We start from the raw sequence: 25,463 nt of genomic DNA on the forward strand, positions 1-25,463 counted from the left end.
TGTTTGTCAGGGACATTTCCATTTTATACTTGTTGTTTTAGTGTCCATCTGCTTTTGTTTTTTGGTCCTAACTTGTTCATATATTTGTTGGCCGCATAAATGTCTTCTTTTGAGAAGTGTCTGTTCATATCCTTTGCCCCCTTTTTGATGGGGTTTTTTTTTTTCTTATAAATTTATTTAAGATCCTTGTTAATTCTGGCTATTAGACCTTTGTCAGACGGGTAGAGTGCAGAAATTTTATCCCATTCTGTAGGTTGCCTGTTCACTCTGATGATAGTTTCTTTTGCTGTGCAGAAGCTTTTTAGTTTAATTATATCCCATTTGTAAATTTGGGCTTTTGTTGCAATTGCTTTTGGCATTTTTGTCATGAAGTCTTTTTCCATGCCTATGTCCTGAATGGTATTGCCTAGGTTTCTTCTAGGTTTTTATGGTTTTGGGTTTTACATTTAAGTTTTTAATCCATCTTGAGTTAATTTTTGTGTAAGGTGTAAGGAAGGGGTCCAGTTTCAGATTTCTGCATATGGCTAGCCAGTTTTCCCAGCACCATTTACTGGATAGGAGATCCTTTCCTTGTTGCTTGTTTTTGTCAGGTTTGTTGAAGATCAGATGGTTGTAGATGTGTGGCGTTATTTCTGAGGTCTCTGTACTGTTTCATTGGTCTCTATGTCTGTTTTGGTACCAGTACCATGCTGTTTTGGTTACTGTAGACTTGTAGTATAGTTTGAAGTTAGGTAGCCTGATGCCTCCAGCTTTGTTCCTTTTGCTTAGGATTGTCCTGGCTATATGAGATCTTCTTTGATTAGACATGAAACTTAAAATAGCTTTTTCTAATTCTGTGAAGAATGTCAATGATATTTTGATGGGAATAGCATTGAATCTATAAATCAATTTGGGCAGTATGGCCATTTTCATAAATTGATTCTTCTTATCCAGGAGGATGGAATGTTTTTCCATTTGATTGCATCCTCTCTTACATCCTTGAACAATGCTTTGCAGTTCTCCTTGAAGAGGTTCTTCACATCACTTTTAGCTGTATTCCTAGGTATTTTATTCTCTTTGTAGCAATTGTGATTGGGAGTTTATTCATGATTTGGCTCTGTGTTTGTCTATTGTTGGTGTAAAGGAATGCTTGTGATTTTTGCACATTGATTTTGTATCCTGAGACTTTGCTGAAGCTGCTTATCAGTTTCAGAAGTTTTTAGGTCAAGATGATGGGGTTTTCTAAGTATACAATCATGTTGTCTGCACACAGAGACAATTTGACTTCCTCTCTTCCTATTTGAATGCCTTTTATTTCTTTCTATTGCCTGATTGCCCTGGCAACAACTTCCAATACTATGTTAAATAGGAGTGGTGAGAGAGGACATCCTTGTCTTGTACTAGTTTTCAACAGGAATGCTTCCAGCTTTTGCCCAAGCAATATGATATTGGTTGGGTAAGTTTGTCATAAATAGTTTTTATTATTTTGAGATATGTTCCATTAATACCTAGTTTATTGAGAGTTTTTAACAAGAAAAGAGGTTTAATTTTATCAAAGGCCTTTTCTGCATCTATTGAGATAATCATGTGGTTTTTGTCTTTCATTCTGCTTATGTGATAGATTATGTTTTTTGATTTGTGTATGTTGAACCAGCCTTGCATCCCAGGGATGAAGCTGACTTGATCCTGGTGGATAAGTTTTTTGATGTGCTGCTGAATTCGGTTTGCCAGTATTTTATTGAGGATTTTCCCATTGATACTCATCAGAGATACTGACCTCAAGTGTCCTTTTTTTTGTTGTGTCTCTTCCTGATTTTGTTATCAGGATAATGCTGGCTTCATAAAATGAGTTAGGGAGGCATCCCTCCTTTTCAATCGGTGTAATAGTATCTGAAGAAATGGTACCAGCTCCTCTTTCTATTTCTGGTAGGACTCAGCTGTGAATCCATCTGGTCCTGGGCTTTCTTTGGTTGGTAGGCTATTAATTACTGCCTCAATTTCAGAATTTGTTATTGGTCTATTCAGGGATTCCATTTCTTCTTGGTCTAGTCTTAATGTGGGGGGGGAAGTACCCAGGAATTTAACCATTTCTTCTAGAGTTTCTAGTTTATTATGTAGAGGTGTTTATAGTATTCTCTGATGGTAGTTTGTGTTTCTGTGGGGTCTGTAGGGATGTCCCCTTTATCATTTTTTATTGTGTCTATTTGATTCTTCTCTCTTTTCTTCTTTATTAGTCTAGCTAGCAGTCTATTTTGTTAATTTTTTCAAAAAACCAGCTCCTGAACTCATTGATTTTTTTTTTCTTTTTTGAGGTTTTTTTGGGTCTCTATCTCCTTTAATTCTTCTCTGATCTTAGTTATTTCTAGTCTTCTGCCAGCTTTTGGATTAGTTAGTTCTTGCCTCTGTAACTCTTTTAATTGTGATGTTAGGGTGTCAACTTGAGATCTTCAAGCTTTCTCATAGGGCCATTTAGTGCTATAAATTTCCCTCTTAACACTGCTTTAGTTGTATCCCAGAGATTCTGGTACGTTGTCTCTTTGTTCTTGTTGGTTTCAAAGAACTTCTTGATTTCTGCTTTAATTTCATTATTTACCCAGGAGTTATTCAGGAGCAGGTTGTTTCATTTCCATGTAATTGTGTGGTTTTGAGTGAGTTTCTTAATCCTGAGTTCTAATTTGATTGCACTGTGGTCTGAGAGGCTGTTATGATTCCAGTTATTTTGCATTTGCTAAGGAGTGTTTTATTTCCAATTATGTGGTCGATTATAGAATAAGTGCCAAGTGGCATTGCAAGGAATGTATATTCTGTTGATTTTGCAGATGTCTACTAGGTCCACTTGATCCAGAGCTGAGTTCAGGTCCTGAATATCCTTATTGATTTTCTGTCTCATTGATCTACTGATAACACCCACTGACAGTGGGGTGTTAAAGTCTTCCACTATTATTGTATGGGAGTATAGCTCTCTTTGTAGGTCTCTAAAAACTTGTTTTATGAATCTGGGTGCTCTTGTATTGGGTGCATATATATTTAGAATAGTTAGCTCTTCTTGTTGAATTGTTCCCTTTGCCATTATGTAATGCCCTTGTCTTTTTTGATCTTTGTTGGTTTAAAGTCTGTTTTGTCAGAGACTAGGATTGCAACCCCTGCTTATATTTTGCTTTCCATTTGCTTGGTCAATTTTCCTCCATCCCTTTATTTTGAGCCTACGTGTGTCTTTGCACATGAGATGGGTCTCTTGAATACAGCACACTGCTGGGTCTTGACTCTTTATCCAATTTGCCAGTCTGTGTCTTTTAATTGGGACATTTAGCTCATTTACATTTAAGGTTAGTATCATAATGTGTGAATTTGACCCTATCATCATGCTGCTGTTTGGTTATTTTGCACACTAGTTGTTGCAGTTTCTTCATAGTGTCATTGGTCTTTATATTTTGATGTGTTTTTGCAGTGGCTGCCACTGGCTTTTCCTTTCCATGTTTAGTGCTTCCTTCAGGAGCTCTTGCAGGGCAGGCCTGGTGACAACAAAATTCCTCAGCATTTGCTTGTCTGGAAAGGATTTTATTTCTCCTTCACTTATGAAGTGAGTTTGGCTGGATATGAAATTCTAGGTTGAATTTTTTTTCTTTAAGAATGTTGAATATTGGCCCCCAATCTTTTCTGACATGTAGAGTTTCTGCTGAGAGGTCTGCTGTTAGTCTGATGGGTTTCCCTTTGTAGGTGACCTGGCCTTTCTCTCTGGCTACCCTTAATAATTTTCCTTCATTTTAATCTTCAATCTGATGATTATGTGTCTTGGGGAGTATCTTATTATGATTTTCTTGTGGAGTATCTTAATGATGTTGCCTGTATTTCCTGAGTTTGAATGTTGGTAGTCTTGCTAGGTTGAGGAAATTCTCCTGGATAATATCCTGAAGTGTGTTTTCCAGCTTGTTTCCATTCTCTCGATCTGCTTCTTGTACTCCAATCAATTGTAGGTTTAGTCTTCTTATGAAGTCCCATATTTCTTGGAAGCTTTGTTCATTCCTTTTCATTCTTTTTTCTCTAATCTTATCTGCATGCCTTATTCCAGGAAGGTGGTCTTCAGACTCTGACATCCTTTCTTCCACTTGGTTGATTCAGCGATTGATACATGTGTACACTTCAGGAAGTTCTTGGGCTGTGTTTTTCAGCTCCCTCACATTGTTTATGCTCCTTTCTAAACTGGTTATTCTAGTTAGCAATTCCTCTAACATTGTATCAAGGTTCTTAGCTTCTTTGCATTGGGTTAGAACATGTTCCTTTAGATCTGTGTAGTTTTTTATTACCCATCTTTTGAAACCTACTTCTGTCAATTTGTCCATCTGATCCTCCCTCCAGTTCTGTGACCTTGATGGAGAAACACTGAAATCATTTGAAGGAGTAAAGACAGTCTGACCTTTTGGGTTTTTAGCATTGTTTCACTGATATTTTCTCAACTTCTTGAGTTTGTCTAGTTTTGTTCTTTGAGGCTGCTAACCCTTCGACAGGGTTTTTGTGGAGACTTGTTGTTGTTGTTGATGCTGTTGTTGCTTTCTGCTTGTTTGTTTTTCTTTCAATGTTTAGGTCCCTCTTCTGTAGGGCTGCTGCCATTTGCTGGGGGTTCACTTCAGGACCTATTTATCTAATTTGCTCTTGGGCCTGGAGATGCTACTCAAAGAGGCTGGAGAACAGCAAAGTTCAGTGCCTGCTTCTTCTTCTGGGACTTCTGACCTTGAGAGGCACCAGCCTGATGCCAGTAGGAACACTCCTGTATAGGGTGTCTGACAACCTCTATTGAAGAGTCTCACCCAGTTGGGTGGCATGGGGAACAGGACCTGTTGAACACAGTGCCTCACTTGGGGGAACCCACTTGTCTGGGCTGCCTGGATTCCTCAGAACTACCAAGAGGAAAGGCTAAGTCTGCTGGTCCACAGAGACTGCAGCCATCCCTCCCCATAGGGACTCAGGCCCCGGGAGATCCGGATTCTGTCCCTGAGCCTCTGGCTGGCGTTACTGGAGTTTAGGTGGGGAAGACTCACCCAGTGAGGAAGGATGGGTCAGGGTCAGGCCTGAAGAGGCACTCTGGCCACAGACTGCCATAGCCAGTGTGTTGGACTGGGAGGGACAAGTCTTGGGACCAAGCTGTCCAGCCTCCCTTTCTCCGGAAGGGGAAAAGCACAGCCTGGGGCTATAGAGATGGATGCCGCCCTTCCCCTGCCCAGGGAGCTTTGTGTTAAGCAGATGCGAATCCCAGTGCTGTCTGCTGCTCCTCCCCTAGGGAGCTCAAATAGCTTTGACAGCAGGCATCCACAGCCAGTGCTCGTCGCCCCTCCCGCTAGGAGTTCGGTAGGCTTAAGCAGATTCCTTCCAACTGAGAGACTAAGAGTCTGTGCATTCTTGGGTTGGGACACTAGTCCCTGGTGGTGTGGGTTCACGAGTGGATCTTTCAATCTGTGGGTTGCACAGTTCTGTGGAAAAAGCACGCTCACCCACTGCCTCTCTTGGCTGGTGGGAGGGGACTCCCCAATCCCATGGGGCTCTCCTGTGGGCCGCCACACCACACTGTTCTTCTTTCTCTTTGTGGTTCACGCCAGCCTCCTAGTCCGTTCTGATGAGAGAATCTGGATGCCTCAGTTGCTGGTGAAGTATTCACAAGCTTATTATGGTTTTTTTCGGTGGGAGCCTCCAAAGGCTGCTGTTTCTATTTGACCATCTTGGCCCCGCCCTGTGTTATTTTTATAATAGGTATTAGTATTTCTTACTGTGATACATATGTAAGAAATAATACAATCATCTATATCTATAGCTAGCTATATAAATGTCTACTTCTATCTATTTACATACATATATGTGTCTTTATAGAAATGCATGTATATGCATATATCAATATGTGTGATATTATTTTATATCTATATATATTAGTTTTTATCTATGGCTCCTGGCTTATGATTCCCATAGCCCTTACTAATAGTCTTTTATTATAATGTTATGGTGCTTTTGGCATCAGGAGCAGACCTCAGAAAACCTTTCACCTACATAAGACAGGACTAAAACATTTTTCCACCTTTCTGATTGAGGGTCATAAGACCTTGTTTCAGAGGAGGTCCTGTCCCATATTCTAGAGGAATTAATGCTGCACAGAGAGGTCAAGAAGAATCTGAACAGATAGGCCTCACTGGGTTTCCCCACTCAGTCTATCAGCATTAGATTACAACCTTTTTGTCCAATCACATTACTACATGGTTGTCCATGCTTCAGTCATGCCTATCCAATGAAGTTTTCATAAAAGGCCCAAGAGAACAGGATTTGAAGAGCTTCCAGATAATGAACATGTGTAGGCTCCTGAAGGGTGGCATATCCAGGCAGAGCATGAAAGCCCTGTGTACCTTCTCTCATACCTTACCCATCTCTTCATCTGTAGCCTTTGTAACATCTTATATAATAAACCAGCAAATGTAAGCCAGTTTCCCTGAGTTCTGTGAGCCACTTTAGTAAATTAATCAAACCCAAAGAGGGATTGTGGAAACCTCAACTTGAAGCTGGCTGCTCAGAAGTTCTGGAGCCCCAAACTTGCAACTGGTGTCTGAAAAGGGGACAGTCTTTGTGGAACTGGGCCCTCAACTTGTGGGATCTGACATTATTTTCAGGAAGACAGCATCAGAATTGAATTGAATTGGAAGATACCTAATGGTATCTGCTGCTTGGTGTTGGGATTAAAAAAAACTCATGCATCTGGTCACAGAAGTCTTCAGTGTTGATTGTTGTGGTGAGAGAGCAGAGGAAAAAGTTTGAGTTTTTCCCTCAGAATATATACATATGTATGTACACATAAATATATGTGTGTATATATACATATCCATAAGATATAAAATCATAAAATAAAATATTTCTTGACATTGTATTCTATATGATTTGCTTTTCAGTATCCCTCAGAAATAGGAGACATGTATTTTTTAAAACTAATTTATACCCATAATCTCCAACATAATATTGAAAGAGAAGAACAAAGTTGGAGAACTGACACTACCTGACTTCAAGACTTACTATAAAGCCATATTAATCAAAACAGCCTGGCATTGGCAAAAGAATAGACAAATAGATCAGTGGAACAGAATAGAGGGACCAGAAATAGACCCACATAAATATAGTCAACTGATCTTTGACAAAGGAGCAAAGGCAATACAATGGAGCAAAGATAGTCTTTTCAACAAATGGTGCTGCAACAACTGGACACCCACCTGCAAAAAAATGAATCTAGACACGGACCTTACATCCTTCACAAAAATTAACTCAAAATGAATCATAGAACTATGTGTAAAATATAAAACTGTAAAATTCCTAAAATATAACATAGAGGAAAACCTAGATGACTTTGGGTATGGCAATGACTTTTTAGATAGAAACCAAAGGCATCATCTATGAAATAAGTAATTAATAAGCTGAACTTTATTAAAATTAAAAACTTCTGCTCTACAAAAGAAAATGTCAAGAGAATGAGATGACAAGCATGAAAGAAAATAATTGAAAAGAGCACATCTGAAAAAGGACTACTATCCAAAGTATACAAAGAACTCTTAAATCTCAACAATAAGAAAACAACCAGCACAATTAACAATTGGATCAAAGACCTAAACACCTCACCAAAGAAGATATATAGATGACAAATAAATATATAAAAAGATATTCGTATCATACGCCATCAATGAAATACAAATTAAAACATTAACGAAATACCATTACACACCTGGAAGGGCCAAAATCCAGAGCACTAATGACAACAAATGCTGGGAAAGATGTGGAGCAACAGGAACTCTCATTTGCTGCTGGTGGGAAAGGTAAATCTGGAGCCACTTTGGAATACAGTTTGGTAGTTTCTTAAAAAACTAAGCATAATCTTACCATAGGATTCAGTAATCAAGTTCCTTGGTTACTACCCAAAGGAGTTGAAAACTTATAGTTACACAAAAATCTGCATATAGATGTTTATTAGCTTTATTCATAATTGCCAAAGCTTGGAAGTAACCAAGATGTGTTGTTCAGCATATAAACTGATAAGTAAAAGAACAAACAAACAAAAAATCTGTGGTACATGCAGAAAATAGAATACCATTCAGCACAAGAAAGAAATGAGTTACTAAGCCATGAAAAGACATGGAAGAAACTTAAATGCATATTATTAACTGGAGGGAACCAATCTGTAAAGCTTACATGCTATATGATTTCAACTAGATGACATTGTGGAAAAGACAACATTATAGAAACAGTGAAAAGATCAGTGGTTGCCAGGGGCTGAGGGGTGGAGGTGAAGGGATGGAGCATAGATGATTCTGGGGGCAGTAAAACTACTCTGTATAATATTATAATGGTGGATACATGCCATTATACATTTGTTTAAACCCATGGAATACAACACCAAAAGTAAACCCTAAAGTAAACTATGAGCTTCTAGTAATTATGTGTCAATGAATGTTTATCAATTGTAGCAGACTGTAATTCTGGGAGGGAATATATATATAATGGGGAGACTATCCATGCTTGAGAGCAGAGGTTGTATGGGAAATCTCTGTACCTTGCTGTCAATTTATCTGCAAACCCTAAACTCCTCTTTAAAAAACCTTTCTTTAAAACAAAACAACAAGGACAAAAATATTTATTTTTATTTTTTTGAGACAGCCTTGTCCTGTTGCCCAGGCTGGAGTGCAGTGGTGCGATCTCGTCTCACTACAACCTCTGCCTCCCAGGTTCAAGTGATTCTCCTGCCTCAGCCTCCCAAGTAGCTGGGATTACAGACATGTACCACCATGCCAGGCTAATTTTCATATTTTTAGTAGAGATGGGGTTTCACCATAATGGCCAGGCTGGTCTCGAACTCTTGACCTCTGGTGATCTGCCTACATTGGCCTCCCAAAGTGCTGGGATTACAGGCGTGAGTAATCTTGCCTTGCCAACCAAAAGATTTATATAATCCTCTTGTCTATAAAAAGAAAAGGGGGGGTCAATAGTTCAGATCTATCATATTATAGTCTTGTTTAACCATTTAACATTTAGTTCATTTAGTTTTAAGTATTATCTTTTCTTGAAACATTCACCCATGCTGTTTGCTATCCATCATCACTCAAAGTTTCTTCTTCCTTTATCTCCCTTTCCTGGCCATCAAGAAGTTTACTTTGTCTCTTCTGTCCCTACTGGCAATGCCCTTATGCAGGCCAAGATTATTCATCTTTGGAATACTGCAATAATATTCTAAAAGGTCAGCCTACCTCTGGTCTTGTATTCCTCAAAGCCCTTACCATGACAACCATTTTAAACCCTGCTAAGCAAACCCATCACTTCCCTGCTTAAAATCTTCTAGTGACTATAAAATGCATGAAGGTCAAGCTGCTCCAGTAAACATAGACTATCTGCCTGGCCCTTATTCTCATCTTTCACAGTTTTATATTCTGAAATTTGTGGCTCCAGAAGCCCTGAAATGCTTGCATTCTACCCTCTTTCCTTTATGTACCATCCTCTCCCATGCTTTCTCCTTTGCCTAAAAAGCTCTCCCTCACTTATTCACTTCAACTGGCTGACTCCTACACATCTAAAACTCTACCATTCATAGCTGATAATCTTAGTGGTCTTTCCCACAGAGCCCAGAAGCAGCATGAGAATCCTCCAGACACTACCCATCAATTGACTGGAGCTGGCAACACAGATAAAACACACTTGTCTTTACTGATCTAAATTACTGCTTTTCTTCATTTATATGATATACTAGCAAAGACTTGATTCCAATAAGTTTGTTAAAAATAACTAAAGATACTTAAATGCTGGATTGAATAACTGAGCTGGTTTGATCATTAATCATTGCAAGCATATGAGAGGTTATTATGCCCTATAGAACCATGAGCCATCAGAATAAGAGATTCAAAGTAAAAAAACAAAAAAAAAAACAGTGGCCATTTGTCCTTTCTAACTGAATCCTTCAGAGCAGGACCCACAATGTAATGAATATGTTCCAGTATCAGGTATGAAGTGCTCTACAAATGCTTTCAGAGACAACACAAGCCAAACTAATGTTTCAAAATAATGGCAGAAAGTAAACTAGACTTGTGTCAAATAATTCAGAAATTCTCAACAAATTCAGGGGTAAGTGAAAAACATGTGGAAGGCAACAATCTACTTTTATTGTACATCGCGAAACTTTCTAGGAATCTTAAACTTGAGATCCAGAAAATGGCATTTAAGGAGAATAGGGCAATACACGCTCAGTTTATAGTCAGTCTCTTCCCACATGTGACCTCTCATGGTCATTGCTTGGTCATAACTCTGATGAATGAGGACTACTTAGTTTTGACTTCCTAAGGCCTTTAGATACAAACACACCAACAGCTGTTCAGGTTAACAAAAGCCCTATTAAGAAGTGACATTAAATGTTTCCCCCTAAAGAAACAGAGTCTACAGCATTTTCTGTGACAAATAGAGAAATAATTTTGATGATTAGACAAACTCTATTCAAACATATCATAGTATTTTCTTTCTTTTTTCCTTTTCTCCCTTTTTGTGAATAGCAAAGCAAATTGATGATTTTTCAGTCTGTGCTTGTGATGATGATGTAACTGATTTTCTCAGTTGATCCCATGTGTGTAATTTTAGCAAAGTTGGGCAAATCCAAATATGTATCAGCATAAATCAATGGGATGCAGAGCACTTCATTTCAATACGCAATGTTTAGAAAGATATGCACCAAATTAAAATCAAGAGTTATCTAACGGTGACAGAATTATAGGTTATTTTTAGTTCTCTTTTTTTGTTTATAATTTGAAATAGTTCTATAAAAATTTATTCAAATTAATTATTCTTGAAGCGTTCCTCTCCCAGTTAGAAAACCTTTCTGTGATGCTTACTTTTATGTGTCATCTCTACTGGGCCATGGGGTGCTCAGATATTTGGTTAAAACATGATTCTGGATGTGTCTGTGAGGGTGTTTTTGGATGAGATTAATGTTTGAATTGTTAGACTGAGTAAAGCAGATGGCCCTTCCTCGTGTAGTCAATCCAAGACCAGAAGAGAACAGCTTGAGCTGGAACTGGTCATTTCTGACCTTCAGACTCAGACTGAACTATCAGCCCTTGCTGAGTCTCAAGCCTTCAGGCCTGCTGGCTTTGAGACTAGAACTTACACCATGGGCTCTCCTGGGTCTCCAGCCTATCGACTGCAGATCTTGGGACTTGTCAGCCTTCATCATCACATGAGCTAATTCCTTATTTTACATATTAAGATATATATGTGTGTGTGTGTGTGTGTATATATATATATATACTATACTATATATATATAGTATATCTAGTGTGTATATATATATGTAATCTTGTTGGTTCTGTTTCTCCAGAGAACCCTGACTAATTATTACAAGTCTAAATTTATTATGTTATTATTTTATATGCAAATGACTATCCCAAGGCATTTATCAACATATATGAAACAACTCATATTAGTAACAATTTGGCCTTTAGCTTACTGTAATCATTTAACCTCTCTACGCTAATTACCATATTTACCACTAACACTAGCACCACATTTACCACTAAGTATCTAATTAAACATCTTTATTTTATTTTAATTAATTTTTTTTTTTTGTTTGAGATGGAGTCTCACTCTGTCACCCAGGCTGGAGTGCAGTGGCATGATCTTGGCTTACTGCAAGCTCCACATCCTGGGTTCAAGGATACTTTGTAATGTGAGTTGTTCTCTCACATCCTGGAGGCTTACATTTGGTTTTATAAAATCACATGTATTTGATTTTAAAAGGCATGGCTGTATTATAGTAAATGTTTGTATACTGAAGATGTGACTATACCTTATATCATATATGAACTTTATCTGGTGACTCCAAGAACTGGTCTTCTGAGTGGAAGACTTTCTGTTCTGGGTAAGTGCACCAGTAAAAGAGGCTACAAAATGAAATTTTTATTGCTTAAAACATATGGATAAGTAGGTAGACAGCTGATTAGATGGATGCATAAATGCACAGACAGACTCACAGACTGCTACTAGTAAGATAGTTATTTGGATGACTAGAAGAATAAAAGTATGTAGGAAAGAGAGAAGTCACAACTTGGAAAAATAGGTTTTCTAGGTGCTCTGCTGTGACATTTAAAAAAGCATGTTTAAAGGGTAGGATGTGAAGATAGGCTGGAAGGAAATCCCTAAAAAAAGCTCTACAAATCCTCTACTCTTTAGCTAGCACATATGTGAAATCCTATTCTTAGGACATGGCTTTAAATTGAACATACATTTCCACTTGCATTGTTGATGGACATACATTTCTGCTATTTGAGATCCCAAGGCAGTCAAGGGATAGAGTTAGAGTGGTTTTATACATTGTTAATTCTTTTTTATTCTTTTAGTTTCGGTTCCTGTGGCACTGCCTTTAGCACACACCAATTTTGTCCATGCACATTTTAGGCAGATAGTGAGAAGTTGAGAGTCTTATGTGTCATGTCTCTTCTGTCTTAAACTGGTCTATCATTATAAAATTATAATCCTAGTTTACTACTATTCAAAGGCAGAGAATAGAACTTCATGACATGATTGGTGTTATATCAAATGTTTTATTAATCACATAATGATTATAATTAACTCATGCCAGCCCTAGCTAAACGGCCCAATCTTTTTTCTTTATCCTTATAGTGCTACCAGAATTCTGCATGCTTTTCATAGGGTATTTAAATCTCTCCTGAACTCATTTGCTCATCTAGAAAATGGGAAAATATAACTCATAGTCACTCCTTACATCATATGGTAACTTTTAAAAAATGCTATTTTTATAAATTTTTTTAAGTTTAATTTCTCTATGCCAAACTTACTGACAGTCTTCTACTGTAAAATCAGGACAACTGATTAATATAGTTAATTACTTCAAAAATTTAATTCCAATATTTACTTATTGTTCAGATTTTGAGATAACCAACAAGAACCAAAAATCAAAGCCTGAGACTAATTTGGGAGTTTTGTGTGCTATACTATCTTTCTTTCAATCATACACTAAGGATCCATTATATGCCAGGAAATGCCCACTGTTGGGCTTACAGAGATAATTTCTTTAAAAGTTAATAGGCACGAAGATGGCCGAATAGGAACAGCTCCAGTCTCCAACTCCCAGCACGAGCGACACAGAAGACCGGTGATTTCTGCATTTTCAACTGAGGTACTGGGGTCATCTCACTGGGGAGTGCCGGACAATCGGTGCTGGTCAGCTGCTGAAGCCCGACCAGCGAGAGCTGAAGCAGGGCGAGGCATTGCCTCACCTGGGAAGCGCAAGGGGGAAGGGAATCCCTTTTCCTAGCCAGGGGAACTGAGACACACAACACCTGGAGAATCGGGTAACTCCCACCCCAATATTGTGCTTTAAGCAAACAGGCACACCAGGAGAATATATCCCACACCTGGCTGGGAGGGTCCCACGCCCACGGAGCCTCCCTCATTGCTAACACAGCAGTCTGCGATCTAACCTAAACGGCAGCAGCGAGGCTGGGGGAGGGGCACCCGCCATTGCTGAGGCTTAAGTAGGTAAACAAAGCCACTGAAAAGCTCCATCTGGGTGGAGCTCACAGCAGCTCAAGGAAACCTGCCTGTCTCTGTAGACTCCACCTCTGGGGACAGGGCACAGCTAAAAAAAACAACAACAACAAAAAGGTAGCAGAACCTCTGCAGACGCAAACGACTCTGTCTGACAGCTTTGAAGAGAGCAGTGGATCTCCCAACACGGAGGTTGAGATCTGAGAAGGGACAGACTGCTCAAGTGGGTCCCTGACCCCTGAGTAGCCTAACTGGGAGACATCCCCCACTAGGGGCAGTCTGACACCCCACACCTCACAGGGTGGAGTACACCCCTGAGAGGAAGCTTCCAAAGGAAGAATCAGACAGGTACACTTGCTGTTCAGCAATATTCTATCTTCTGCAACCTCTGCTGCTGATACCCAGGCAAACAGGGTCTGGAGTGGACCTCAAGCAATCTCCAACAGACCTACAGCTGAGGGTCCTGACTGACAGAAGGGAAACTATCAAACAGGAAGGACACCTATACCAAAACCCCATCAGTACGTCACCATCATCAAAGACCAGAGACAGATAAAACCACAAAGATGGGGAACAAGCAGGGCAGAAAAGCTGGAAATTCAAAAAATAAGAGCGCATCTCCCCCTGCAAAGGAGCGTAGCCCATCGCCAGCAACGGATCAAAGCTGATCAGAGAATGACTTTGACGAGATGAGAGAAGAAGGCTTCAGTCCATCAAACTTCTCAGAGCTAAAGGAGGAATTACGTACCCAGTGCAAAGAAACTAAAAATCTTGAAAAAAGAGTGGAAGAATTGACAGCTAGACTAATTAATGCAGAGAAGGTCATAAACGAAATGACAGAGATGAAAACCATGACATGAGAAATACGTGACAAATGCACAAGCTTCAGTAACCGACTCGATCAACTGGAAGAAAGAGTATCAGCGATTGAGGATCAAATGAATGAAATGAAGCGAGAAGAGAAACCAAAAGAAAAAAGAAGATAAGAAATGAACAAAGCCTGCAAGAAGTATGGGATTATGTAAAAAGACCAAATCTACGTCTGATTGGGGTGCCTGAAAGTGAGGGGGAAAATGGAACCAAGTTGGAAAACACTCTTCAGGATATCATCCAGGAGAACTTCCCCAACCTAGTAGGGCAGGCCAACATTCAAATTCAGGAAATACAGAGAACGCCACAAAGATACTCCTCCAGAAGAGCAACCAAGACACATAATTGCCAGATTCACAAAAGTTGAAATGAAGGAAAAAATCTTAAGGGCAGCCAGAGAGAAAGGTCGGGTTACCCACAAAGGGAAGCCCATCAGACTAACAGCAGATCTCTCGGCAGAAACTCTACAAGCCAGAAGAGAGTGGGGGCCAATATTCAACGTTCTTAAAGAAAAGAATTTTAAACCCAGATTTCATATCCAGCCAAACTAAGTTTCATCAGTGAAGGAGAAATAAAATCCTTTACAGATAAGCAAATGCTTAGAGATTTTGTCACCACCAGGCCTGCCTTACAAGAGACCCTGAAGGAAGCCCTAAACATGGAAAGGAACAACGGTACCAGCCATTGCAAAAACATGCCAAAATGTAAAGACCATCGAGGCTAGGAAGAAACTGCATCAACTAACAAGCAAAATAACCAGTTAATATCATAATGGCAGGATCAAGTTCACACATAACAATATTAACCTTAAATGTAAATGGACTAAATGCTCCAATTAAAAGACACAGACTGGCAAACTGGATAAAGAGTCAAGACCCATCAGTCTGCTGTATTCAGGAGACCCATCTCACATGCAGAGACATACATAGGCTCAAAATAAAGGGATGGAGGAAGATCTACCAAGCAAATGGAGACCAAAAAAAAGCAGGGGTTGCAATCCTAGTCTCTGATAAAACAGACTTTAAACCATCAAAGATCAAAAGAGACAAAGAAGGCCATTACATAATGGTAAAGGGATCAATTCACAGGAAGAGCTAACTCTCCTAAATATATATGCACCCAATACAGGAGCACCCAGATTCATAAAGCAAGTCCTTAGAGACTTACAAAGAGAATTAGACTCCCATACAATAATAACGGGAGACTTCAACACTCCACTGTCAACATTAGACAGATCAACGAGACAGAAAGTTAACAAGGATATCCAGGAATTGAACTCATCTCTGCACCAAGTGGACCTAATAGACATCTATAGAACTCTCCACCCCAAATCAACAGAATATACATTCTTCTCAGCACCACATCACACTTATTCCAAAATTGACCACATAATTGGAAGAAAGCACTCCTCAGCAAATGTACAAGAACAGAAATTATAACCAACTGTCTCTCAGACCACAGTGCAATCAAACTAGAACTCAGAGACTAAGAAACTCAATCAAACTGCTCAACTACATGGAAACTGAACAACCTGCTCCTGAATGACTACTGGGTACATAACGAAATGAAAGCAGAAATAAAGATGTTCTTTGAAACCAATGAGAACAAAGATACAACATACCAGAATCTCTGGGACACATTTAAAGCAGTGTGTAGAGGGAAATTTATAGCACTAAGTGCCCACAAGAGAAAGCAGAAGATCTAAAATTGACACTCTAACATCACAATTAAAAGAACTAGAGAGGCAAGAGCAAACACATTCAAAAGCTAGCAGAAGGCAAGAAATAACTAAGATCAGAGCAGAACTGAAGGAGATAGAGACACAAAAAACCCTCCAAAAAATCAATGAATCCAGGAGTTGGTTTTTTGAAAAGATCAACAAAATTGACAGACCACTAGCAAGACTAATAAAGAAGAAAAGAGAGAGAATCAAATAGATGCAATAAAAAATGATAAAGGGGATATCACCACCGACCCCACAGAAATACAAACTACCATCAGAGAATACTATAAACACCTCTACGCAAAAAACTAGAAAATCTAGAAGAAATGGATAATTTCCTGGACACTTACACTCTCCCAAGACTAAACCAGGAAGAAGTTGAATCCCTGAATAGACCAATAGCAGGCTCTGAAATTGAGGCAATAATTAATAGCCTACCACCAAAAAAAGTCCAGGATCAGATGGATTCACAGCTGAATTCTACCAGAGGTACAAGGAGGAGCTGGTACCATTCCTTCTGAAACTATTCCAATCAATAGAAAAAGAGGGAATCCTCCTGAACTCATTTTATGAGGCCAACATCATCCTGATACCAAAGCCTGGCAGAAACACAACAAAAAAAGAGAATTTTAGACCAATTTCCCTGATGAACATCGATGCAAAAATCCTCAATAAAATACTGGCAAACCAGATTCAGCAGCACATCCAAAAGCTTATCCACCATGATCAAGTGGGCTTCATCCCTGGGATGCAAGGCTGGTTCAACATGTGCAAATCAATAAACGTAATCCAGCATATAAACAGAACCAAAGACAAGAACCACATGATTATCTCAATACATGCAGAAAAGGCTTTTGACAAAATTCAACAGCCCTTCATGCTAAAAACGCTCAATAAATTTGGTATTGACGGAACGTACCTCAAAATAATAAGAGCTATTTATGAGAAACCCACAGCCAATATCATACTGAATGGGCACAAACTGGAAAAATTCCCTTTGAAAACTGGCACAAGACAGGGATGCCCTCTCTCACCACTGCTATTCAATATAGTCTTGGAAGTTCTGGCTAGGGCAATCAGGCAAGAGAAAGAAATAGGGTATTCAGTTAGGAAAAGAAGAAGTCAAATTGTCCCTGTTTGCAGATGACATGATTGTATATTAGAAAACCCCATCGTCTCAGCCCAAAATCTCCTTAAGCTGATAAGCAACTTCAGCAAAGTCTCAGGATACAAAATCAATGTGCAAAAATCACAAGCATTCTTATACACCAGTAACAGACAAAAGAGAGCCAAATCATGAATGAACTTCCATTCACAATTGCTTCAAAGAGAATAAAATACCTAGGAATCCAACTTACAAGGGATGTAAAGGACCTCTTCAAGGAGAACTACAAACCACTGCTCATTGAAATCAAAGAGGACACAAACAAATGGAAGAACATACCATGCTCATGGATAGGAAGAATCAATATCGTGAAAATGGCCATACTGCCCAAGGTTATTTATAGATTCAATGCCATCCCCATCAAGCTACCAATGACTTCTTCACAGAATTGGAAAAAACTGCTTTAAAGTTCATATGGAACCAAAAAAGAGCCCGCATTGCCAAGACAATCCTAAGTCAAAAGGACAAAGCTGGAGGTGTCACGCTACATGACTTCAAACTATACTACAAGGCTACAGTAACAAAACAAGCATGGTACTGGTACCAAAACAGAGATATGACCAATGGAACAGAACAGAGTCCTCAGAAATAATTCCACACATCTACAGCCATCTGATCTTTGACAAACCTGAGAAAACAAAAAATGGGGAAAGGATTCCCTATTAATAAATGGTGCTGGGAAAATTGGCTAGCCATAAGTAGAAAGCTGAAACTGGATCCTTTCCTTACTCCTTATATGAAGATTAATTCAAGGTGGATTAGAGACTTAAATGTTAGACCTAATACCATAAAAACCCTAGAAGAAAATCTAGGTAGTACCATTCAGGACATAGGCATGGGCAAGGACTTCATGTCTAAAACACCAAAAGCAACGGCAGCAAAAGCCAAAATTGACAATGGGATCTAATTAAACTAAAGAGCTTCTGCACAGCAAAAGAAACTACCACCAGAGTGAACAGGCAACCTACAGAATGGGAGAACATTTTTGCAATCTACTCATCTGACAAAGGGCTAATATCCAGAATCTACAAAGAACTCAAACAAATATACAAGAAAAAAACAAACAACCATCAAAAAGTGGGCAAAGGATATGAACAGACATTTCTCAAAAGAAGACATTCACACAGCCAACAGACACATGAAAAATGCTCATCATCACTCGCCATCAGAGAAATGCAAATCAAAACCACAATGAGATACCATCTCACACCAGTTAGAACGGCAATCATTAAAAAGTCAGGAAGCAACAGATGTTGGAGAGGATGTGGAGAAATAGGAACACTTTTACACTGTTGGTGGGATTGTCAACTAGTTCAACCATTATGGAAAACAGTATGGCAATTCCTCAAGGATCTAGAACTAGATGTACCATATGACCCAACCATCCCACTACTGGGTATATACCCAAAGGATTATAATTATTCTACTACAAAGACACATGCACATGTATGTTTATTGCAGCACTATTCACAATAGCAAAGACTTGGAATCAACCCAAATGTCCATCTGTGACAGACTGGATTAAGAAAATGTGGCACATATACACCATGGAATACTATGCAGCCATAAAAAAGGATGAGTTTGCGTCCTTTGTAGGGACATGGATGCAGCTGGAAAACATCATTCTTATCAAACTATCACAAGAAGAGAAAACCAAACACTGCATGTTCTCACTCATAGGTGGGAACTGAACAATGAGATCACTTGGACTCGGGAAGGGGAACATCACACACTGGGGCCTATCATGGGGAGGGGGGAGGGGGGAGGGACTGCACTGGGAGTTATACATGATATAAATGATGAATTGATGGGTGCTGACTAGTTGATGGGTGCAGCACACCAACATGGCACAAGTATACATATGTAACATACCTGCACGTTATGCACATGTACCCTAGAACTTAAAGTATAATAATAAAAAAAAAATGTTAATAGGCACATTGACATTGCTCAAACTCACTAATAATCAGAGGTGAAAATTAAAATGGCAATTCAATATCATCTGATGCTTGTTGGACTGGTGAAACATCAGAAAGCTAAAGAATGCTAAGTAATGACAGGGATATTCAGATAGAGAAATTTCATCCAGGCCACTGAGAATATAGACTGGAGCAGCCACAATGGGGACTAATTTGGTAATACTTATTCAAATTAAATATATGCATAACCTATGACCCAAGAGTTCTCAATTGAGCATGTAATAAAAATGCATAAGCCAAAGAAATTCTCACATAGGTGGATAAGGAGATATTGAACCACATTTACTACAGCATTGCTTGGGATAAAAGGGGGTTAGATGGAAAGTTATAAGGCCGAAAAATTGTGGTGGATGCACAACATTCAATATTCTGTAACAGTCAGAATGCATAGATCAGATCAATATTAGCAATACAGGTAATCTTCAGGGTATAGTACTCAGTGACAATGCAAGAAAGGTAATCTATTGAGGGAAACCAGAATAGGTGACCTCAGCATCTGCCTCTTTGACAAGAAAATTATTTTTCAACTAAAGGCAATTAAGAAGCAGCAAATGGAGGGAAAATTTTCCCTATCCTCCTGCTTTTCTGCCTAAGAGCAGGACATAAATTCTCCTTTACTGGAGACAACTCTAAACTCTTAGTGGCCCAGAGATAGCACCAGAGGAATCCGCAAACAAACTTACTCATATTTTCCACCCATATATTTACCTTCCCACAGTTTCCCAGCCTTGGAAGCCTAAAATAATTTTCCTTTGCCCTGTCATTTCCCCACAAGTTTATTTTTTGTTGAAGGTGCTCTACAAGCCAGAGTTCCAAACCACCACTTTGAGTTACATGTCCATGGGGTTTATCCTATATGATGAGCACTGCACATTAATAAAAGTGTTTGTTTCCATCTTATTAATCTATCTTTTGTTATAGGGATCTATCCCAACTAAGAATTCATGAGGGCTGAGGGGGAAATTTTTTTGTTCCCTACAATACATATTGTATACCCTATATGTATATTATATAAAAAGTATACAATAGGAGAATAAAAATGTACAGATTGGTAATGGGAAACATAAAACACATTAAGTGCAATAAATTATAACAATGGTATAACGGAATTCTTCAGGGCAAAGAGTGAAAATACAAAGCCAGAGTTAGTGACTGTGGTGAGGACAAGGGAGGCTGAGTCCAAGGAGAAGAGCAGGAAATACTTTGTGGAGGATGTGGAGGAAATACCCCTTGGGCAAGTCTGTGTATTCTACTGTTAGCTCTCTTCCTGGTTTTGGGTTACTTACTTTAGACTACTTTAGGCTCTAGAACTTTCTCTATAATAATACTGAGCAACTACATAGGTTCTGTATGATATTTTGGGATAATAGGAAAAAATCATGTGCTTCAGGAAAAATCCGACCTGGGCTTGGAGAGCCTATTACATGATGAAATGCATCTTAAACCATCTGAGCCTCAAAATATCTGAACTTCAGCTCTTTCATTTTTAAAGGAAGTCCCCACAGAGTCTCCATGAGAATAAAATGTGATTACATATGTCAAGTGACTAGTAAAGTGTCTGGAAAATAATAAGCCTTCAGTAACACTTAGCCCCTCTGTGATTCCGCTTCCAAAGTAGATAGCACGTAGGCAGTTTATGTTATTATAGCATATAAAGGGAAAGAAAACTTTTTACTAAGCAATATCATTGAGCAAATTTTTGGAAGCTAGCTGGCTATAAATTTCTTAAAAATTTAATAAATGTTAGTTTTATGAAAACTTGTTTTCTAATCAGCTGAATTGTGGATTTTTTTTTTTTTTCACTCCTGTGTAATTTCCTACCAAACAAAATATGCTGGCTTTTTGATTTGGGAAGTTAATGAAAACTGAATTATTAAAAATCTCCTTCTCTGTAAATCTCAATTTTTGGTACCACCCTGTCCCTCAAATCTGCCACAGCCATAGAATTAATTTCCGTGTCTCCATTCTGGGCAATATTGAGTATTTTACTTAATTTTAAAGTCAGATATTTTTGTGGTTATAATATCCTGCTTTCACATAAGCCGTATTTTAAATGCATCATACTTACATTCAATGAAGAGCAGATAATGGAGATCTCTGAAAGTGGAACTTATAAGTTCAAAAACAAAGAAAAGGAAGTGCCTCATTTTCCAGACAACTATTCTCCACTCCCTGAAGTTCAAGGATACGTTTAATAAGATAGAAGAGAAATGCTGTATTTTTTTTTAAATCCAAAGACATTTAATTTAAAATGGAAAAAAATTGTGAAAAGAAAAAATTAAGGCCGGGTACAGTGGCTACTGCCTGTAATCCCAGCACTTTGGGAGGCCGAGGCTGGTGGATCACTTGAGGCAAGGAGTTCATGACAAGCCTGGCCAACATGGTGAAATCTCTACTAAAAATACAAAAATTATCTGCGCTTGGTGGTATGAGCCTGTAATCTCAACTACTCAGGTGACTGAGGCACCAGAATCACTTGAGCCTGTGAGACAGAGGTTGCAGTGAGCCTAGATCGCACCACTCCACTCCAACCTAGGTGACCCAGAAAGACTCCATTTCAAAATAGTAATAATAATAAGAAGAAGAAGAAGAAGAAGCCTATAGAAAGACAAAACAACTCAAATTTCTTATTCACCAGAATTATCCTATGCAAATGTGTGGACCTCTCCGTCCTTTAAATTGCATATGTGTAAAATGGATATAAAATGGTTTATGTCATAGGGTTAGAGGCATTGTAAAGATTACAGGCATTATATGGAGATAATTTACCACACAGTTCATGATACATAGTAATTACTCAATAAAGTGAAGCTATTATACATTAATTCAACAAATTTTTTGAGCACCTACTAAATGTCAGGTTCTAACCACTGGAGATGTAGCAGTGAATAAAACAGGCAAAAAAACCCTATTTTTTATGGATGGTGAGAAGTCCCACGAAGAAAACCAAAGCAACAAAGAAAAGGGAAGCTGCAGTGTGAAGGCTTTGCAATTTTCAACTGTGTGGTCTTCAAGTAGGCTTCAAGGAAAAGGTGACACTTAAAAGAGGCTGAAGGAAACTAGGAATGAGGGAAAGGAAGATGTGCCTTATTAAACGGGCAGCTCCAAATGGCAACTCAGAAGAGTGCTCATCATGTATCCTCATGCCTGGCTTGTCTTTCTGACAGGTCCTACACAAATGAAACACGAATTCTGCTTGAGAACCCTGGAATTTCCCCGAATGAGAAAATCTGCAGGTCAAGAAAATAGGGGATTAAAGACTGTGGCCATATCGCCTGCCATTCTATTTCAGCCTATCCCTACTTCATTTCTCATATCAAAATATATATTATCAGCAGGAAAAATTTAATTCTATTGCATGTTGCATTAAGATTATTATCATTTTTGTTTCCTCTACTAGAATATCAGGCAGTAAAAAAAATGATTTCTAAGAAGAGCGATTGCTCACGTAACTCCGTGCTTGGAGATGAAAGATAATTTCGGCTGTGGGTTTGCAGCCAGTGCAAGAACAATCTGATTGTGAACTGCAATGTGAAAGATAGAAGATTCCTGACAAGATTCTTTCTTTTCTTTACTTCTCTCTTTCTCTCTCTATCTCCCTCCAATCCCCTAGTACCTCAATATTGAAGCAGTTTGTCTGTATGAAAATATGAGTATAAAATATTAAAATAACTATAGAGTTTCAAGAAGGAGATTATAAATATAAATTTTTTTTTTTTTTTTTTTGAAACAGAGTCTTGCTCTGTCGCCCAGGCTGGAGTGCAGTGGCCGGATCTCAGCTCACTGCAAGCTCCGCCTCCCGGGTTTACGCCATTCTCCTGCCTCAGCCTCCCGAGTAGCTGGGACTACAGGCGCCCGCCACCTCGCCCGGCTAGTTTTTTGTATTTTTAGTAGAGACGGGGTTTCACCGTGTTAGCCAGGATGGTCTTTATCTCCTGACCTCGTGATCCGCCCGTCTCGGCCTCCCAAAGTGCTGGGATTACAGACTTGAGCCAATGCGCCTGGCCTTTATAAATATAATTCTTAGTCAAAAGGCTATTGCCATTTGTTTTCACGTCTCTTCTGGCCCTTGGCCCAGGAAATCTACTGCCTAAGGGTTTTGCAACTGCAGGAAAAAACGTTCTACAAAACACAAACTTAGAGAAAATGCTTCAAAGGGTGCTGAAGATTGAAATGTACAGATATTTGATGGAAAACTCAGAAAAGATACATCAAATACCTCAAGAAACAGAGGATAGCCACCATTCTCTTGATCAGCATCATCCTCACCATCCTCAGAGCTGAAGAGTACTCGGTTCTAGGCACTGACAATCTACGGGCTCTGAAGAAAAGCTCTGCTAATCTACAACATAGCTGAGATTGCTCTTTAAGTATTTGCACAGGTATAAAACCTTTACAGGGCCGGGCGCGGAGGCTCACGCCTGTAATCCCAGCACTTTGGGAGGCCGAGGTGGGAGGATCACGAGGTCAGGAGATCGAGACCATCCTGGCTAACACGGTGAAACCCCGTCTCTACTAAAAAATATTTAAAAATTAGCCGGGCGTGGTGGCGGGCGCCTGTAGTCCCAGCTACTGGGGAGGCTGAGGCAGGAGAATGGCATGAACCTGGGAGGTGGAGCTTGCCGTGAGCCGAGATGGCGCCACCGCCCTCCAGCCTGGGTGACAGAGGTAGACTATATCACAAAAAAAAAAAAAAAAAAAAAAAAAAAAAAAAAAAAAAAAAAAAAAAACGTTACAGGTGAATTAAAATCTTCTGAAGAAAAGCTGTCAGGAAAACATACTTATTGGAGCAGTGCTTTGGGCTTCAGCTAATTAGCTGAAGGAGATGAAGGAGAGGCCAGGGAGTCTAGTCCCTACCATCATCTCTCGTATATAAAACTATAGTTTTGTTTTTTTCTCTCTCTGGCTAAAAATTAATAATGCAGAAAACTCGGGACATAGAAAACGGTAAAAAAGTAGTAAAGAAATATCTCACTGCTCCCTAAACTTTTATTTTTCTCCATTGATCAAATCAAGGTCTTTCTTAGTCTATCTAGGTGAGATTATTATGATGTATATAAATTATTTTGCCTTTCTCTTGAGTGTTAAACTATGAATATATCAAAATTTATTTCAATGTGTTATTTGTAGTGGCTACACTATATTCTCTTAAATGGGCATGTGAAATAATTCATTTAATCATTAATCTTTCATATATAATATAAATAAAAGTATACATTTATGTAAAATACATTTATATTTGTATTTATGTATACTTTATACATGGAAATATACATGTATATATGTTTATATGTGAAAATATAATTTTACATTTAATTTGTCTTATATATACATAAACTATACTTTATATATTATATACTATATATAATATACTATATAACATATATAAATATACTATATACTATACAATATACTATATTATATACTATACAATATACATATATACTATATACTATACAATATACTATATTATAATATAGTATGCTTATGTAGTATACTATATATTATATAATGTACTACTAATTATATATTATATAATATATTACTTATATATAATATGATTACCTATTTTGTGTATATTACCTATTATGTAATATGGAGTATACTTTATACTATATATTATATATTATATACTATATTATATACTATACAATATACTATATTATATACTATACAATATACTATATTATATACTATACAATATACATATATACTATATACTATACATATACTATATTATATATTATATAATTACATTACATAATTACAAAGTATTATATAATACTATTATCTATTATATACTATATTATATAATAGTATATATAATATAATGTAGTATATAATACTATATCATATAATATATAGTATATATAGTATTATATATATTATATACAATATATAGTATTATATATAATATTATATACAGTATATAGTATACATAATACATAATATATTATAGTATAGTATAATATATACTATATATTATATATTATACTATTCATATTATATATAGTATTATGTATACTATATATACTATATAATATTGTTATAATATAGTATATATTATATACCACATATACTATATAATATACATAATATAGTTATACTATATAAAATAGTATATATAGTATTATATATAATATATGATATATTATATATAATATAGTTATAATATAAAATACTATATTAT

General features: G+C 37.9%; 1 protein-coding gene across 3 annotated transcripts in view; it reads right to left on the reverse strand.

The window, feature by feature from the left end:
• Nucleotides 1-25,463, reverse strand: part of HNMT (histamine N-methyltransferase) — a 57,863-nt gene that overhangs the window by 18,138 nt on the left and 14,262 nt on the right. Inside the window, exon 3 of one of the 3 annotated variants that reach the window (XM_033231643.1) lies at nt 7,721-7,859. The exons of the other annotated variants lie outside the window; for them this stretch is intronic. Coding sequence (XP_033087534.1) covers nt 7,721-7,793 — 73 coding nt within the window. The 5' untranslated portion in view covers nt 7,794-7,859. The remainder of the gene's footprint in view (nt 1-7,720; nt 7,860-25,463) is intronic. 3 annotated transcript variants of the gene reach the window in all.

Source organism: Trachypithecus francoisi, unplaced genomic scaffold (assembly GCF_009764315.1).
Source record: "Trachypithecus francoisi isolate TF-2019V2 unplaced genomic scaffold, Tfra_2.0 Lachesis_group13, whole genome shotgun sequence".
Classification (NCBI taxonomy): Eukaryota; Metazoa; Chordata; class Mammalia; order Primates; family Cercopithecidae; genus Trachypithecus; species Trachypithecus francoisi.